General features: G+C 41.9%; 1 protein-coding gene across 1 annotated transcript in view; it reads right to left on the reverse strand.

Moving 5' to 3' along the window:
* NSUN7 (NOP2/Sun RNA methyltransferase family member 7) overlaps positions 1-18,051 on the reverse strand; it is an 89,936-nt gene that overhangs the window by 20,173 nt on the left and 51,712 nt on the right. The window contains exons 5-6 of the mRNA XM_089654020.1: positions 14,149-14,301; positions 12,161-12,344 (exon numbers count right to left, since the gene is read on the reverse strand). Coding sequence (XP_089510146.1) covers positions 12,161-12,344; positions 14,149-14,301 — 337 coding nt within the window. The remainder of the gene's footprint in view (positions 1-12,160; positions 12,345-14,148; positions 14,302-18,051) is intronic.

Raw genomic sequence — 18,051 nt, forward strand, 5'->3', positions numbered from 1 at the left:
TTTTGGAGATACTTTTGTAACCCTTTCCAGCTTCATGCAAGTCAACAATTCTTGATCATAGGTCTTCTGAGAGCTCTTTTCTGCGAGGCATGGTTCACATCAGACAGTGCTTCTTGAAACCAGTAAACCCAAAACAGGTGTGTGTTTTTTAAGGGCAGGACAGCTGTCAGCAACACATCCAATATCATCACACTGATTGGAGTCAAGGTTGGCTCACTCCTGGCTCCAATTAGCTCTGGGAGAAGTCATTAAGCTAGGGCCTCACATACTTTTTCCTCCCTGCACTGTGAATGTTTACATGTTATGTGCAATTAAACCATGGCAACATCTAATGTTTGTGTAGTATTATGTTCAGCAGACTGTGTTCTTCTATTGTTGTGACTTAGATGACGTTCAGAGCACATTTTATGCCCAATTCATGCAAAACTCCATGTAATCCCAAGGGGTTCACATACTTTTTCTTGCAACTGTATAGAAGATACATCCTAACTTTTGTAGGGCCTAGAGATATGGAATTTTCCTGCAGCACTAAGTCTGCCTCAGCACTCATAGTGTGACATGGCACAGGGTACAAAAGTGTCTTTCAAGCAGACAGAAGTTACCTCCTGAAAAGAGAACTGAGTATACCTTTAATTTTACAGTATATGTGGCATTTAGCCTGGATTCACGCAACATGCATTGTGTGTGGTGTGTAGACATGCTTTAGCCGCTTTCCCGCCACCCTATAGCAGATATACTGCTACAGGGTGGCAGGGGTGCACAAAATTACGTATATATACACGTGATTTTGCATTTCTGGGTACGGGGCGTGAGTGGGCCGCCCATGCACCCTACCCGCGCCGCTATTTGCGGCCTAGGCTGTCAATCACTGGGTCACGCCTCGTTACTTGCTGAGCATTACCAACGGAAGGAGAGAACTGTATGTAAACAACACAGTTCTCTCCCCTGTCAGCTCCTGCAAACTACTTTGTATGGCTCTGCATAGCAGAGCCATACAAAGCAGTGTGCTTACAGTTGAAAACACAGACACAGCCTCATAGTAAAACAGCACACAGTTAACCCTTTGATTGTCCCAGATAATAACCCCTTCCTGCCCATTGCCATTAGTAAAATGTCAGTGCTTTTTATTAGCACTGATCACTGTATTGGTGTCACTGGGGATGTCAGTGACACCAAGTCATTTCTCCCCAGTGTTAAAATGCCCACTGCAGTCTCGCTATAAGTCGCTGATTGCCGCCATTACTAGTAAAAAAAAAAAATCCCAGTATATACAGGTATACCACCATTTGTAAATGCTATAACTTTCACGTAAACCAATTAATTTACTCATATTGGGATTTTTTTTAGCAAAGACATGTAGCAGAATACATTTTAGCCTAAATTTATGAAGAAGTTTGAGTTTAAATTTTTTTACTAGAGATGTATAATAGCAAAAAGTCAAAAATATTGTTTTTTTTCTCAAAATTGTTGGCCTTTTTTTTTATAGCCCAAAAATTCAAAACTGCACAGGCAATCAAATACAACCAAAAGAAAGCTCTATTCATGGGGAAAAAAGGATGTAAATTTAATTTGGGTGCAGCATTGCATAACCGCGCAATTGTCAGTTGTCGTAATGCAAAAAATGGCCTGGCCAGCAAGGGGGTAAATCCTCTGGAAGGCAAATGGTTAAACACACTTGAGTAGAGGTGTGTTGACATTCTTTTTTTACCTGCAGCATTAATGTGTTTTCTTTCCCCAGCAGAAGCCATAATGTTTTATGTTGTTTTCCTTAAAGTGGAACTAAAGTAAAAAAAAATTGTGAGCAGGCAGCCTTTTATTTTATTGCAAAGGATACGTTATGTCTCTTCTGCAAAAAAAACAAACCTAGCTGACTGTTTACAGCCGGGTCAGTAGATGTCAACAGCTGGCAAGTGATCCAATGGTCATATCGCCAGGACAGAGGTAAGTATTTGGTGCACTTTAGTTCTGTTTTAACAAACGCTGTGAAGCGCTAAAGTGTGTTGCAGCATGCGTTAATGTCAAATATTTCATATGCTGCTCCGAGATGATGAGATCGCACGCCATCACTCCTCCATCATATCTTAGGTACTGGATCAGCATCTCTCCGCTAAAGCAAATAACTGTACCAGCAAAAAGAATGCTGCACACCAAGATGCAAAATATTGTTCTTCTTTCATTAAAGCAGAGTTCCAGATGAAAAAAAAATTAAAAAGTCAGCAGCTACAAAACAGTAGCTGCTGACTTTTAAAATACAGCCACTTACTTGTCCTTCAGTCCAGCAATGTCCTCGCCATGGCTGGTTTCACCGACCGTCTTCTCTCCCTGGTGCCGGCATCTTTAATGTGGACACCAGGCTCTGACAGCTTGCGGCTTTACAGTCGGGTGCCCACTGCACATGCGCGAGAAGCGCTGTGCTTTGTGAATGGCCCCGTAGTCTTCTGCGACCAGTCACGTGTCCCAGAAGACTACAGGGAGGGAGTGGGGGAGGACAACTTCCGCTTCTGATCGCCTAGGCATCGCAGCGGAAGTGGGAGCGGGTACCTGTCAAATTTGAGTATCCGTTCCCCCCTGCTCCCAAAAGGATCCAATCCTTAATGGGGAGCGGGGGACAAAGAATTAAAAAGGAACTTCCCCTTTTGGATGGAACTCTGCTTTAAAATAGCCATCAGGAACAGATTCTATTCTGACATGTTTTGCATTAGGCACAGTGCTTTGTCATAAAATTGTACATAGCTCAAAACATGGCAGAATAGAACCTGTTCCCACTGGCTATTTTAATAAAGGAATATTATTTGCATCTCAGAGTGTGGCTAGTACAGTTGGTGTTCCATTACTTTTTTTTTTTTATTTAAGAAAGAAGATACGGATTCCAAGTGGGCTACCCTCGCAGGGGAGAGCACTTGTGTTGAAAGCAATTGGTTGGCTCACATAGCAGTCCACATCATGCCAGGGAAGGCTCTGATTTGTTTCCTCATAAGCAAGGAGGTAAAAGGAATAGGTGGGAGAGGGTGAAGTGGCTTTGAGGCTGGATGGGTTATTATGAGTTCATATCCACTGCTGTGGAGGGGTCTTCCAACCAACAAGCCCATATGTTGCAAAATTTTTCTTTCTACCACTATTCTCATACGTCTCTTGATATAAGGGAAGATTATAAATGCTTCCAAAAGTATTAAGTGAGCAGTTGCTTTCTTCCAATGCACTGCAATTGATTTTACGGCATAGTAGCGTAACAGTACCTGTAGCCTTATAGATCCAATGGCGTATGTGGGGGCCATGCGTTCTACAAACCCCAGTAGGCACAACCGATGTTCCATTTTTACCTAGCTCAAATCAATGCAGCAAGTTAGAGTGAACTGAGCCTAGTGGAAATGTTGAGCAACGTCGCCCAACAGATGTGGTGTAAATGGGCCCCAAAGGCATATGTGGTGCTAAATAAAACCGTCAGTGAGCTTTGACACTTGTGCTCTCCAGGGAGATCTGTTATCTTTCTGGAGACCCTCATACCCAAAAGCCATAAATGTGTGGTGCAGGCCCTCAAAAGGCCCACAGTGCTGCAGAAAATATTTAGGTGTATGGGTACTGAGAGAGAGATTCTAAAACGCTGACATTGTGAAGTAACCACTGAAGCATTAAAGGGTAATAGAAGTAGAACTGATGTCAATGGTTTAAGAGAATTCTACACGATAATAACCCTCCTTCCCCTAGCACATCTCTGTAGGAGGCTGAGGAACCAACAGCATCCCACCAAACAAAGTCAACACGCCAGGTGGGAGGAAACAGGTCTATTAATAATAAAACCAAACTGGTGAAGACTCACATACATCTGGTATATATGAACATTAGTCATTCTCAGTCTGCAGCACCTACATATTTTTCCTTTATGAAAACAAGGTTCACCAATAGTATGTACTCAGTCTAAAAGATAATATTATTGACAATCCAATATTATTATGGATCTGTCAACTGTTTTACATACTAGTTTCTATAGCCTTTAACAATGTTTAATGTGTATCTAAAGCCAAATGCTTTCTTAGTGTTGGATGTGGTAGAGAATAGTATGAACTCCTATCTGGTTTTTATCCCTGTCTGTGCTCCCACTGGGGAGACTAAAGTGTAACTAAACCCAAAACAAAAACATATTATCATTTACTAGTCCATAAATGTGGTTGCTGCATATTTTTTTCCAATATTTTCACTCAGTAATCCTGCCAGTACATTTCCTGTGCTATGGTGACAATATTTTCTCTTGTATTGTATCTATGGAAGAACAATGTAGTCACCCTAGAACATGAAATGTTTAGATCTACAGAACACCTCCCCTTCTCCATAACATGGTAGGTGTTCTGTAGTGCTCAGCAGTGAACTTGGCAGGTCTGATAACACTACTTGAGATTACACGGCAGAGCGCAGAGGTACTTATGAGCTCAACAGATTCCTGTCAGCATGAACAAGTATTTTTGGCACTTATCCAACAGATATTTCAAATTAAATTACATTTAACGGGCCAAAAAGGGGTAAATACAAGAATATAATTGTTAGGGTTTACATACCCTTTGACCTTTTTTGTTTGTCTAGTGACCTTTTCCAAAATGGTGATGGGAAATACACAATTTTACATTTGTCACTGTTACAAAGGCTGAAGGGAAACCTTCCATTGAGGACCTGTTCTAACTCTCTAACAGGGGCTTCCCTTTTGCTTTGGTCTCTAGGACAAGAAGTAAAGTGACATTTCCTACCAATATGCGGAAATAAAGAAAACTTACAGGGGTTTTAACCAATCTGTAATCTATCCTAAACAAAAAAGTTTTAGCTTTAGATATTCTTTAAAAATTGTTAACATTCATACATTCTACACATATCACATTCTGCAATGGATGTCACTTTGCCCTTGTATTTACGCTCAATGCATGTAAACATACAGTACACTCACCGGCCACTTTATTAGGTACTCCTTGCTAGTATCAGGTTGGACTCCCTTTTCCCTTCAGAACTGCCTTAATTCTTTGTGGCATAGATTCAACAAGGTGTTGGAAACATTCCTCCGAGATTTTGGTCCATATCGACATGATAGCATCACGCAGTTGCTGCAGATTTGTTGGCTGCACATCCATGATGTGAATCTCCCATTCCACCACATCCCAAGGGCGCTCTACTGGATTGAGATCTGGTGACTGTGGAGGCCATTGGAGTACAGTGAACACATTGTCTTGTTCAAGAAACCAGTTTGAGATGATTTGACCTTTGTGACATGGTGCATTATCCTGCTGGAAGTAGCCATCAGAAGATGGGTACACTGCAGCCATAAAGGGATGGACATGGTCAGTAACAATACTCAGGTAGGCCGTGGCATTTAAACGATGCTTAATTGGTACTAAGGGGCCCAAAGTGTACCAATAAAATATCCCCCACACCATTACATCACTAACCTGAACCGTTGATACAAGCAAGGATGGATCCATGCTTTAATGTTTTTTACACCAAATTCTGACCCTACCATCTGAATGTCACAGCTGAAATTGAGACTCATCAGACCAGGCAATGTTTTTCCAATCTCCTGTTGTCCAATTCTGATGAGCCTGTGCGCATTGTAGCCTCTGTTTCCTGTTCTTAGCTGCCAGGAGTGGCACCTGCTGTGGTCTTCTGCCACTGTAGCCCATCTGCTTCAAGTTTCGACATGTTGTGCCTTCAGAGATGGTAGTCTGCATGCCTTGGTTGTAATGAGTGGTTATTCAAGTTACTGTTGCCTTTCTGTTATCTCAAACCAGTCTGCCCATTCTCCTCTGACATCAACAAGGCATGTTTGGCCACACAACTGCTGCTCACGGGGCGGACCATTCTCTATAAACCTTAGATATGTTTGTGTGTGAAAATCCCAGTAGATCAGAAGTTTTTGAAATACTCACACCAGCCCGTCTGACACCAACAACCATGCCACATTCAAAGTCACTTAAATCTCCTTTCTTCCTCATTCTGATGCTCGGTTTGAACTTCAGCAAGTTGTCTTCACCACGTCCAGATATCTACATGCATTGAATTGCTGCCATGTGATTGGTTAATTAGCAATTTGTGTTACCAAGCAATTGAACAGGTGGACCTAATAAAGAGGCCGGTGAGTGTATAATAATAGAAATAATCAAGTGGCCAGCCTGATTTCTTAAAATAGAACTGAGCTCAATATTGGATGTACAGTATTCTGAAATATAGCATTCTCTACCCAAGGTTTTGACTTTCTCCTTATAGAAGTGAATTCATTGATGTTACACAACGGGGTTGATTTACTAAAGGCATATAGGCTGTGCACTGCAAGTGCATGGAAAGTGCAGTTGCTCTAGTTCTGAGGGGAACATGCAATGAAAATTAAAAAAACAGCATTTTTGCTTGCACATGATTGGATGAAAGAAATCAGCAGTGCTTCGCCTCACATCAGAGCTTCCCCTTCGGATCTAAAGCAACTCCACTAGCAGTGCACAGTATACTTACCTTTAGTAAATCAACTCCCTAGTGTACTAGACATCAAGGCTCTAAAAGGATAACTAATCCCCCCCCCCGCTCACCCCCCCACACCCAGATGCCCCACTGTGACTGTGGATGGGGTTTCCTCCCCCCACACGCACTGTCAAATTTTAAAATTAGCATGGCTCTGCCCGCACAGCTGCATTATTCATTCACAAAAATCTGGAAATTAAAAAAACTACAAGTCTCATCTGCCATCATGGCAGACAGACTTGTAGTTTGAATGAACTGCAGGCGCACTGATCAGCACACTCATAGTTCATTCACACTGCTTGTAGCTCAGGAACTGTATGCCTGTACAGAGGTACAGGCGGAGAGCTCTAGGAAGTGCCTGCAGGAGCCTGACATTGCATCCACAATTCGCTGATCACAGATCACAGACCACATGCTCTGCAGGCTCCTAAGAAAAAAAGAATAAATGCACATTTTTTTTTACCTGCAAAAATATATGCATTTTTTTTCAAAAGGTGAAATTAGCCTTTAAACAATTTAGGATCAATGAGAGACAACCCTAAGAGTGGCCAGGACCCAGGAGACCTGATTTTGTAGGTGTCCTAATCTGGTGATGCATTGGAAAAATATTGTGAGTACTGGAACAAAGATGTTTGTGACCCCTTAACCTGTGTTCTTGGCTCCTTCCATACAGGGAAGTGACAAACACAGTAAGGTCACGATGGGTCCCTTTTTCTGACATACAAATCGGTATACCTAGCATTGCATGCCCCTACCATCTCATTAATCCACAAAAGTCTGACATCTCTCCTTGAGTCTCATTACACTGTTACAATGCTTTCTTCTACCTGCAGCAGACTGATGACATCATCTCCACCTAGACAATTTCACTTGCCTGGAGTTCAAGAACCGCATTTTAATTATAGTAAGTAAAGTTTAAGTATAAGTTCACCTTTAAGATGTACAAAGCAAGGCTGCTTCCTATACATGACACTGGAATCTGGTGTTTTTTTAGGGTTTTATTAATGCGGATGAGCTGTATAAATATTAATATGTATAGAATTCCAGACAGCAGTTCTTCTGATAAATGATCTTTCATCGTTCTGCTCTTTTACTGAGGTGGTTAAGATTGCTATTTATGTTGCATCCTCATTTGTTATCTGCTTGTTTTTTCTTGTAAAGCTGTAACACTCGCAAATAAAATTGGATTTAAATTTTTTTCTGCTCTGCATTTATTTTGCATAGCTTCCAATAAAATTTGGAATTGCCGAGGGAAGCAATCAAGGTAAGCACTACAATAACTTTTCATAGAGTGTGGGTGAGCAAGTGATCTAAATCCAAAAACAAACATGTAATGTATTGCAGCTTTCCAGTCCTTACATATTCTGGCTGCATTCATTTTTTTTAGTCTTTTTCTCTTTATTTCCTGGTTGCCCTGTAAATAACACACTTCCTGTCCCGGGGTGGCTACATTTACTACCCCACTGTATCTATAGAGGAAGTTGTATTTGACATCCAGGCTGGGTTTCAAATATGTCGGTCTTCGTCATGTGTATTACATGGGAGATGGGGAAGCTAGTAGTTTACAGAAGAAAGATAACATTGCTTTTGCTAACAGTTTATGCCACAGGAAGTGACAAGAACAGTGCATATCTGGCAAAGATAAACAGATATTTTATGAACTTGCTGAAAATGTTTTTTGCCTAAAAAAAAACCTATGCAGCTACTACATCTAAGGACTGGTGAGTTGCGATATAAAACATTTTTGTTCTTGGCTTTATTGGCTTTATCTTTTAAGTTAAAGATTACTGCAAGAGTAGTAGGGCAAGTAGGTTAAAGTTTCCTCTCTCATGCCACTTTGCTCGCTTCTTTTTACCATTCCCACCTGCTTGAGACCTCCCCAATTCAAACTTATATATAAAGTTGGACCTTCTAGAAAGTGGTTGATATCTAATATTTCTAATTTTTTGATCACTTTCCATTCCCCAAACATCAATACATGAAAAAGAGGGAAAAGCACTTGGGCTATGATCATCCCATTGCCATCGGATGCAGCCATGTAAGTAAAATTTCCATCTGCATGTTATACAAGGAAAACACTTATATAATGTACAGTATGTATAAGTACTATTTCATTGGTACTACACCCCAAAATGGCTCCACATAATTTATCCCTCTACCTTCAACTACTACTGGAGATGACAGCTAGGGATAGCCTCCCTCCATATATTGGTCATGTCAAATGCCATGTCTGTGTATAGACATTTTGGTCTATCATTAAAGAAATAATCTCAAGGATTAACAGCTATCAGCTACCCCCCTTGATCCCACCCACTATGTGCTATGATTGCTATTTCCCCATGTACCAAAAGCAAATACATTTATCTCCCACATTTTAACAGCTACAAGTTGTCTGATAGCACTAAAATGGAAGCAACCTGCTCTCCCTCCCCCCATACTGGACCTTTTCAACCAAGAGGTACAAATCATGGTGCTCCTATCAATTAGAATACACAACACTCTCAAAAATATAACAATAATTATGAACCTTGGACCCAAATCTACACATCACTAAAGGAATGGTGAAATTCATCCCTCTCAACTCCTTTTCATGGTTAGACACACATTCTCTTCCTTTTTTCCTCTTTTTCCTCCTAATTTCTATTGTCCTTCAGTATTCTTGGCCTGTCTCTCTGGCAGCAGTGAGTGCCATACATGTTTCACCAAGACCCAATGTATCTTTTCAATCATTTTATATTCTGCATATGTTTCAGCATGTAATTGTCATACAGACAAGCTTACATTATTTATGGACATAAGCCTGGAATTTGTGATCCACACTTAAGTGCTTTGCAGCCTCTACACATCTTGTGGCCCTTCAAGCTCCAGCTGGGCTAGTATCTTAGCATGTATGGTTCCCTATCCTTGTGAGCAAGCCAGGAGTGGTGAAATGTGTCAAAGAAGGTTGGTTTTTGAGTGGAGATATTGCTGTAGGCAGTCAATTCATTAATTATTAAAAAATACTGCAAGAAGAGCTAAGCAGGGTGTGGCTTACATTCTATCATATTCTCAGTTGAGAAAGGAGATGGGCTACTATGGCTGGCGTCCTAGTTGTCCATGTATAAGAGAGGCCAGACCAGAGTGGAGCTATGGGTCCCTGTGTTTTTCTAATTTGAGTACATTGGTAAACTTTTTAAGTTGAGTATTGCATACTTTATCAAAACTGCCATCATTGCACCTTCTGAGTTAGTATGTCTTTCTGTATTTGATAAACTTAATAAAAAAAAACAACTATTCTCACTACTATGGAGATATGTTTCTTTGAGACTGATAAGACTTGGGAGCAATTGTAATAGTTACTTATTGGCCACAATAAGTCTTTCTAGTATTCAAAATAGCACATTCCTTGGCGAAATATTTTCTGGACAACTGAGCAGGGTTGTTATTTCCTTTTATATTTGTCACTTTTAGACTTTTGAGGCGTTACATTGATATTATTAGAGGCATTTTACCATCTTATTAAATCTGGTAGCTAGTTACAATACGTTTAACTTGCCAATTTATAAAATGCATTGAATAAATGCCAGAAGTGACATGCAGACAGTAAAAGGGGGTCTGTAACTTTGCTCCCAAGACATAAACCTGTTAACGTCTCTGTAGACAATACAGTACATGGTCTACGCATATCTTGTGTCTTTATGATGGTTACCATGGTGACGTATTGTACTCCTACACTATCTCAGCCCATGCAGCACTCAAAGTGAAAAACGCTCACAGAAAGGCAATATATTTCATGTTGGCATTGTCCTTCTAGGGATTAAAAGATCAAGCTCCCAAACTGGGCAGCTTCTGTTTCCAGTGATAAACAGCCTGACATAAACATGTTGCTGAGCAACCCTCTCACTGATGCACTGATATTGTGCCTCTGCGTCCACAATCCTTCCAAGTCTGCAGAGAGTGGACAATGTAGTTATAAATCACACACACTCTTCTGGGATCTCTGCAGCTTTTATGTGCGGTTTCCTAAACTAGAGGACAAAAATGCTTCCAAGACAAATATCACTGTCTGGCAGCCCATGTTCGCTGAGTAGGGAATGACGCATGACTATTAAGGTTGCCTAATCAATCGTTTTATGGTCACTAATTGTTAAGCTGCACTTATGCACTTGTACTTGTAATCCTTTTTTGACAATGATCAGCATAACTATTTTCACCATAATCACCTCTACACTTGATTCATCCTTTGCGGAGTTACAATCTATTGTGTCAACACCACAGATAAAGTCTGTGTTGGGGAAAACATAAAGGGCCCTTGTCCAGGGTTCTAACTCTCCTAGGGATCTACAACCTGGACACCTTGAACTCTGTACAGGGACTCTTTAAGATGTCCTGGTTAACCCAAATGCAAACTAGATATGGAATGTATTTTTTTTAAATGTACGTCTACCGAAAACTCTGTTTTATTTTAAAGATTTGAGTAGAGGGGGTACGGATTAACACCCATGTCAAGCCTTTATTGCTTCAGCTAGAGAAAGTGCCAGCAAGCGATTCTAACGGTTCATTTGTTTTTTTATTTTTTGGAAAATAACAAACATGCTATACTTGCCTGCTGTGTGCAGTGGTTTTGCATAGAGCAGCCTGGATCCTTCTCTTCTCGTGTCCCCCACAGGCTCTCCTGGCCCCTCCCTCCTGTCAGATGCCCCCACTGCAAGCAGCTTGCTATGGGGGCACCCGATGCTCCATGTGTCCACTCACACACGGAGCCACGACTTGGCCCCACCCCTCTCTCTCCTCATTGGCAGACTGGCTGCGATTGACAGCAGTGGGAGCCAATGGCTCCCACTTGCTGTCTCAGCCAATGAGGAAGCAGAGACCCGGGACAGCCGAGGCTGTCATTCACATCGCTGGATTGCGATGAGGCTCAGGTAAGTATTGAGGGGGCTGGGGGCACTGCTGCACACAGAAGGTTTTTATCTTCATGCATGTTCTCCTGTTCTTCTGTGCTGCACACAGAAGGTTTTTATCTTCATGCATGTTCTCCTGTTCTTCTGTGCTGCACACAGAAGGTTTTTATCTTCATGCATGTTCTCCTGTTCTTCTGTGCTGCACACAGAAGGTTTTTATCTTCATGCATGTTTATCTTCATTCATGTTCTCCTGATTTGGATCAACTGATCCAGGAGCTATTTTCATCTGACATTAAAAAATATTCTAAAGCTTTGATAAAGGGCAACATTTTTTGCCCCCCGAAACGTGTTGGCTGTCAGTTGTTCTGTTTTTGCTGTCTCCTATAGAATCAATAAAATATCTTTATGGACTCTTTATGAACCTTTGTTCCTGACATGTTCTCTAGCCAAAACACAAAATATTACAATCCAGACACTGATTCTGGGAACAACTGTCTGAGAAGTTAATTCTCCTCACTGTGTAGAGATTTACTCTCACTTCCTGTTGCATCTCTGGGACTAGACTAGGAAAATCTCCCCAACAGAAAATACAGAGCCAAACAAAAAAATGATTGAGCTTTTAACTCTTTCCTACTATATCCAAAACAGAAAAAAGTTTTAGGAATACATAAACCTTAAAGTCTACTTCTGAATGAATGTATAGAAGAGATAACAAAAATATTTTAAATTGTTAAAAGCGATTTCAGAAAATACATTTATTTAAATGTACATTAAAAGATATCTGCATACCTGTAATACAATCTTATAATCAATGAACATGTCCATGCTGCTCAGCTCTTCTTTAAGATGAGTTGGAAACACAAGCAAATCCTGGCAATGCTCATCCAGGCAATACTTATAACCATCCAGGTCTGAGGGAGATTCCACCTGAGTGAATCCTTCTTTTTTCAACATGTTTAATACCTCTGTGAGGCTAATTACAGAAGTACAGATCAGCATTAAAACCAATTTTATATAGAAAACACATCTCAAAGCACACCTGCCATTTGCAGGAAAGCAGGTAAGTTAGGCAGCCAATAGATAAACAGCAAAAGTGAGCAATTCTGATAAAAGTTGTGAAAAGGTGTATAAGAAGACGTGTGACTGTTTCTGGAGACAAAAAAAGATTAATTTTTTATTTTCATTTTATCTAAAATTAACAAGTTGGGGAAAACCATGATGTGCCAGGATGACATTACTAGTATGACTAGATACTGTGGCTTATCTTTTCTATTAAAAAGAATGCATAATAGAAAAAAAGTTTATAAAACAGAAAAACATGAAGGGAAACTTTAAATTGAAATGTCAAAGAATGTAATTATAGATGACTCTAAGGCAGGGGTCCTCAAACTTTTTAAACAGGGGGCCAGTTCACTGTCCCTCAGACCGTTGGAGGGCCGGACTATAGTTTAAAAAAAAAAACTATGAACAAGTGCGGACAGTACAGGAGATGCCCAGAGACTGCAGACATAGTACATGAAATGACCAGAGACTGCGGACATACAACGGCGGTGGGAATACTGGGCCGGTCGCTCCATAAGACGCACAGACATTTCCCCCCAAGTGTGTCTTATGGAGCGAAATAGTGCCCCATCATTGGTGTCAGTGGGAAGAATCGTGCCCCATCATTGGTGTCAGTGGAATAGTGCCCCATCATTGGTGTAAATGGGAAGAATCGTGCCCCATCATTGGTGTCAGTGGAATAGTGCCCCATCATTGGTGTCAGTGGGAGGAATAGTGCCCCATCATTGGTGTCAGTGGGAGGAATAGTGCCCCATCATTGGTGTCAGTGGCAAGAATCGTGCCCCATCATTAGTGTCAGTGGGAGGAATAGTGCCCCATCATTGGTGTCAGTGGGAAGAATCGTGCCCCATCATTGGTGTCAGTGGGAGGAATAGTGCCCCACCATTAGTGTCAGTGGGGGGAGAAATAGTGCCCCAGTGTTGGTGTTAGTGGGGGGAGGAATAGTGCCCCATCATTGGTGTCAGTGTGGGGGGGGGGGAAATAGTGCCCCGTCATTGGTGTAAGTGGGGGAAGGGGATAGTGTCCCAACATTGGTGTCAGTGGGAGGAATAGTGTCCCATCATTGGTGTAAGTGGGGGAAGGGGATAGTGTCCCAACATTGGTGTCAGTGGGAGGAATAGTGTCCCATCATTGGTGTCAGTGGGGGAAGGGGATAGTGTCCCATCATTGGTGTCAGTGGGAGGAATAGTGCCCCATCTTTGGTGTCAGTGGGAGGAATAGTACGTCATTGGTGTTAGTGGGGGGGAATAGTGCCCCGTCATTGGTGTCAGTGGGGGGGGGATAGTGTCCCACCATTGGTGGAATAGTGTTCCATCGTTGGTGTCAGTGGGGGGTGGAATAATGCCCCATCATTGGTGGCAGGAGTGAGGGAGTGGCCGGAGTGAATGAAGGAGCAGCGCTTCCTGGACTGGATCGTCGTGGGACTGGGACACGGAGCCAGGTAAGATACAGCAGCCCCCTGCCCGCCCCTGTACTTAGTGTCCCTTCCTCGCGGCAAATACGCCCCTGCCAGCGGGCCGGATAAATGTCCTCGACGAGCCGCATGTGGCCCGCGGGCCGTAGTTTGAGGACCCCTGCTCTTAGGTGTGTAAGACAGCACAGGACAAGGTACCACATCTTGCAAATCTCACATGACTAACAAAGTTATGTGTTCTTGTCTCTCTGTGGTCACAAAAAGTAAACCCAAACTGGTATTCAGGAAAGTTTCATCATACCTGACTTTGGCTGTATTGATCCATGCATAGAGTGGCACCATTGAAGCTCTTTGTTCCTGTTTCCGTACAGTCTCTGGCAATATATATTCAATGGTCGGAGCTGAATACTTAATTCTGCATTTTGCAAGGGCAGCAGCCAGTTTGGTTTTGTAGCTAAATGAAGTAACATACGACCATATTCATTTTCTTTTACTTGGCATGTAATGCTTCTAAACACAAACCAACTGCTCCTTATGTTAAAACTAACCCTAATGGAATAATTTACAAAATGAAATTGACACTTGAAGAGTACAAGTAATGACCAGTAAGAATAATGCTGCAATGAAAGAAAACACAGGTGATGGATACTTTCTTTGGTCTCTCAAGAGTTTTGTGCATTTGGGAAGTATCCTTTGCTGGCTTTCATTGCAGTATAAGGCTGCTTAACAGTGGGCGAGGTAGGTATGTGAGGATTTCTAAGTGTCATGAGGTACAGTATTATACTCAGTATTATCTCTTTTATATCTATGACATGGCAATATGAAAATATGAAGATCTGCGGCATAAAGTCACTCTGTGGTCATTTTAAAAGTGCTAAACAGGCAGGAGATAAGAAGGCTGACATCCAGAGGTACCTGTTTGTATGATCACATACACTGTAAATTTCGCTGAGAGCTCTAAAATGAGGGTTTTCTAAAATGTAAATAATGTGTCCTTTTGCTTGAGCCTATCCCCTCCTAATTGTGGTCCATGGCTATGATAAAGGACACCAAATGATAATGGTTTAGGAGTGACCAGTATGCTCTATAGCATCTCTTGTCAACCAGGGTTCTGTGGAACCCTAGGGTTCCTCTAGAGGTTGCTAGGGGTTCCTTGAATTGTGGCTGACTGACCTCCAGTCTGATTGTGCCTAGATAGTTTAAGTCCAATGCCACTAGGCAGATCCAGTGGCATGACACCAATTATATTTTCAGCTTTCTGTAAGGTATTCTGACTGCCACTGTATGGGACATACGGTACTTCCCTGTGACCACCAATGTAAGGGGCATTCTTCCCACTGGTCACCGATATAGGGGATATTCTTCTCTTTGACCACCAACGTAGGGGCATTCTTTCCACTGACAGCCAATGTAAGGAGGCATTCTTCCCACTGACCACTAATGTAAGGGACATTCTTTCCACTGACCCCCAATGTAAGGGGATATTCTTCCCACTAACCACCAATGTAAAGGGGGCATACTTCCCATAGACCAACAGAATAGGGGGAATTCTTCCCACTGATTACTAATGTAAGGGACATTCTTTCCACTCACCCCCAATGTAAGGGGATATTCTTCCCACTAACCACCAATGTAAAGGGTGCATACTTCCCACTGACCAACAGAGTAGGGGGCATTCTTCCCACTGATTACTAATGTAAGGGTCATTCTTTCCACTGACCCCCAATGTAAGGGGATATTCTTCCCACTAACCACCAATGTAAAGGGGGCATACTTCCCATAGACCAACAGAATAGGGGGAATTCTTCCCACTGATTACTAATGTAAGGGACATTCTTTCCACTCACCCCCAATGTAAGGGATATTCTTCCCACTAACCACCAATGTAAAGGGGGCATACTTCCCATAGACCAACAGAATAGGGGGCATTCTTCCCACTGATTACTAATGTAAGGGGAATTTTTTCCACTTACCACCAATGTCAGGGACGTTCTACCTACTGACCATCACACGTTTAATATGTAACATGGCAACATGAACTTAACAGAACACTTTAAAACCATACAAAAATATTTAAAAAAATGACACAGCCTACTTATTAACCCATTTGCAGTATAATGTGGGCAATAAAGGCACATACACCCTTTAAGAAAGCATCACAGATTGCATATGATTCACCGAGACTATGACTGTACTTCGTTAGCTCAGTTAACTGAAAAGCTTGAGAAAAGGCATTAAAGTCATCTGAATGAAGGGCAACTTGAGGGGTACATAATTTTGCAAGTTCATACAGGGTCCTGTGTTTTGTTTTGTTTTTTTTGTGGTGCATGCAAATGACTGTCCTCATGAAAGATGAGTCTCTTCTTCCCTCTGGCTTATTAAACATATTGGGACTGAAATAGCTATGTGAATGACACCCAATGCATTCAATAAAAAGCTTTATCTGAACATTATTGTGCTTTGATTATATTTAGCTGTCCACATTATAGATTTCACTTTCACTGCGAGTTTATGGCACATCTTCTACTGGGTAGATGTTTATTACATCCATTAACAATATATATGACTATGGTTCATAAGGGACGCCCACTAGAATAAGTTCTAGTCGAATTAAAACAGAGATCCAGGGAGATAAACACCAGATGAGCATTTGGAAACTGGAGTTTTATTTTATGGTCAAATATTACAGAAAGTAATGGAATGAGAAAATGAAGAGTATAACAAGAAACTAAGACTTGCAATAAGAATCCTCCTTAAGGGGCCCTAACAATAGGAAACAAAGTATGAAGAATTTGTACTTTGAAATAAAAATTTCATGCAGCCAATAAAATAATTCAGTGAACTGCTAATTTAACTCAACACTGCAGCTTGATCAGTGTTACACTTTCAAAGATTTTATGCCGCTGGATTAGGCAGGGACAATGCCTTTACAGGTACTGCAGACTGTTGTCGCTCAAGCTGAGTAACCTGAAAGATAGGCGCATAAGCCCGGGTTCACACTGATGCGGTGCGAAATTTGCACCAGTTTCTGTGCGATTTCTGCACCACATGATAATCGCACCCCGTTCACACGAACCATTGCGGGTGTGTATTTTAAGTTAACAACCCCCCGAAATCAGTTTGCAGAACGTGTTGCGATGTGCAGAATCGGATCACATGGGTGTGAAGATGCAATCTGATTCTTGTGCGGACCAAAAAAAGGGTCCTGCATCTTTTTGGTGCAAATGTGGTGCAATTTGAACCATACAAAATGTATGGCTCAAATTGCACTGCACAGAATTCACATGTGATTTGCACATTCCTGTGTGAATCACATGCGGTATGTTGCACCACACAAGTGTGAACCCAGGCTAAGGGTGCGGTCTGGCGGGAATCACAGCTCTGTACTGCAATGCTTTTTTTTTTTTTTTTTTTAGCAAACTTGTCGCACAGACATTAATTTACTTTAATTGGCCGCCACGTGGTGCAAAGCGGTGCCTCACACTGAGTTGCTGTGCGCTGAAAAAAACGTAGTACATGCACTACTCTTTTTCAGCAAACCGTGCCTGTACACCACTGTAACGCAGCGGTGTGAATGGGGAACACAGGAGGCAAGGGATTTTGCGGTGGGACTGTGCCAGAATAAACGCTCAGCGCAGTCCTACAGCATCTGGTGTGAATGGACTCTAAAAGTGGATTGAGCTAGTGCATTACCATCAAAAAACAATGATAAAACACTGTTGTACTCAGATGTAGCAAAACAGTGAAACGTTTTTTAGTGGCCAGGCTCCTGAGAGGAACATTCAATATTGTAGCCAGTAGTATGGCTCTGTAACAGACTCCTCAGCTCTCCTGGTGTAGAAGGAACCCTCCAAACACTCCTTGCTACATGTGAGCAGGGCCGCCGATAAGGGGGTACCACCGGTCCTCTTGTAGGGGGCCCGGGCCCCATCAGTTTAACAAGGGGGCCCGGACAGCTTCATGGCACATTATAATGTGCAGGCAATGCATGATCAGCTCCTGGAATATGTAGTAAAAAAAAAATTTCCCTGGGCTCCATTATATCATCAGAGGGGCCCAGATAATAGGAACTATTTGTTAAACTTCGTCTCGTAGGGATACGGCGCTGCACCTGTACAGCTCCGTTCCCGGATGGCGGAGGGATATGTGGGAGATGCTCACCTGTTTTGCTCCCTCAATAACTCGTGCCACACTTTGCACAGCT

Source organism: Staurois parvus, unplaced genomic scaffold (genome assembly GCF_062004578.1).
Source record: "Staurois parvus isolate SC_StPar_1 unplaced genomic scaffold, SC_StPar_1.0 ptg000734l, whole genome shotgun sequence".
NCBI lineage: Eukaryota > Metazoa > Chordata > Amphibia > Anura > Ranidae > Staurois > Staurois parvus.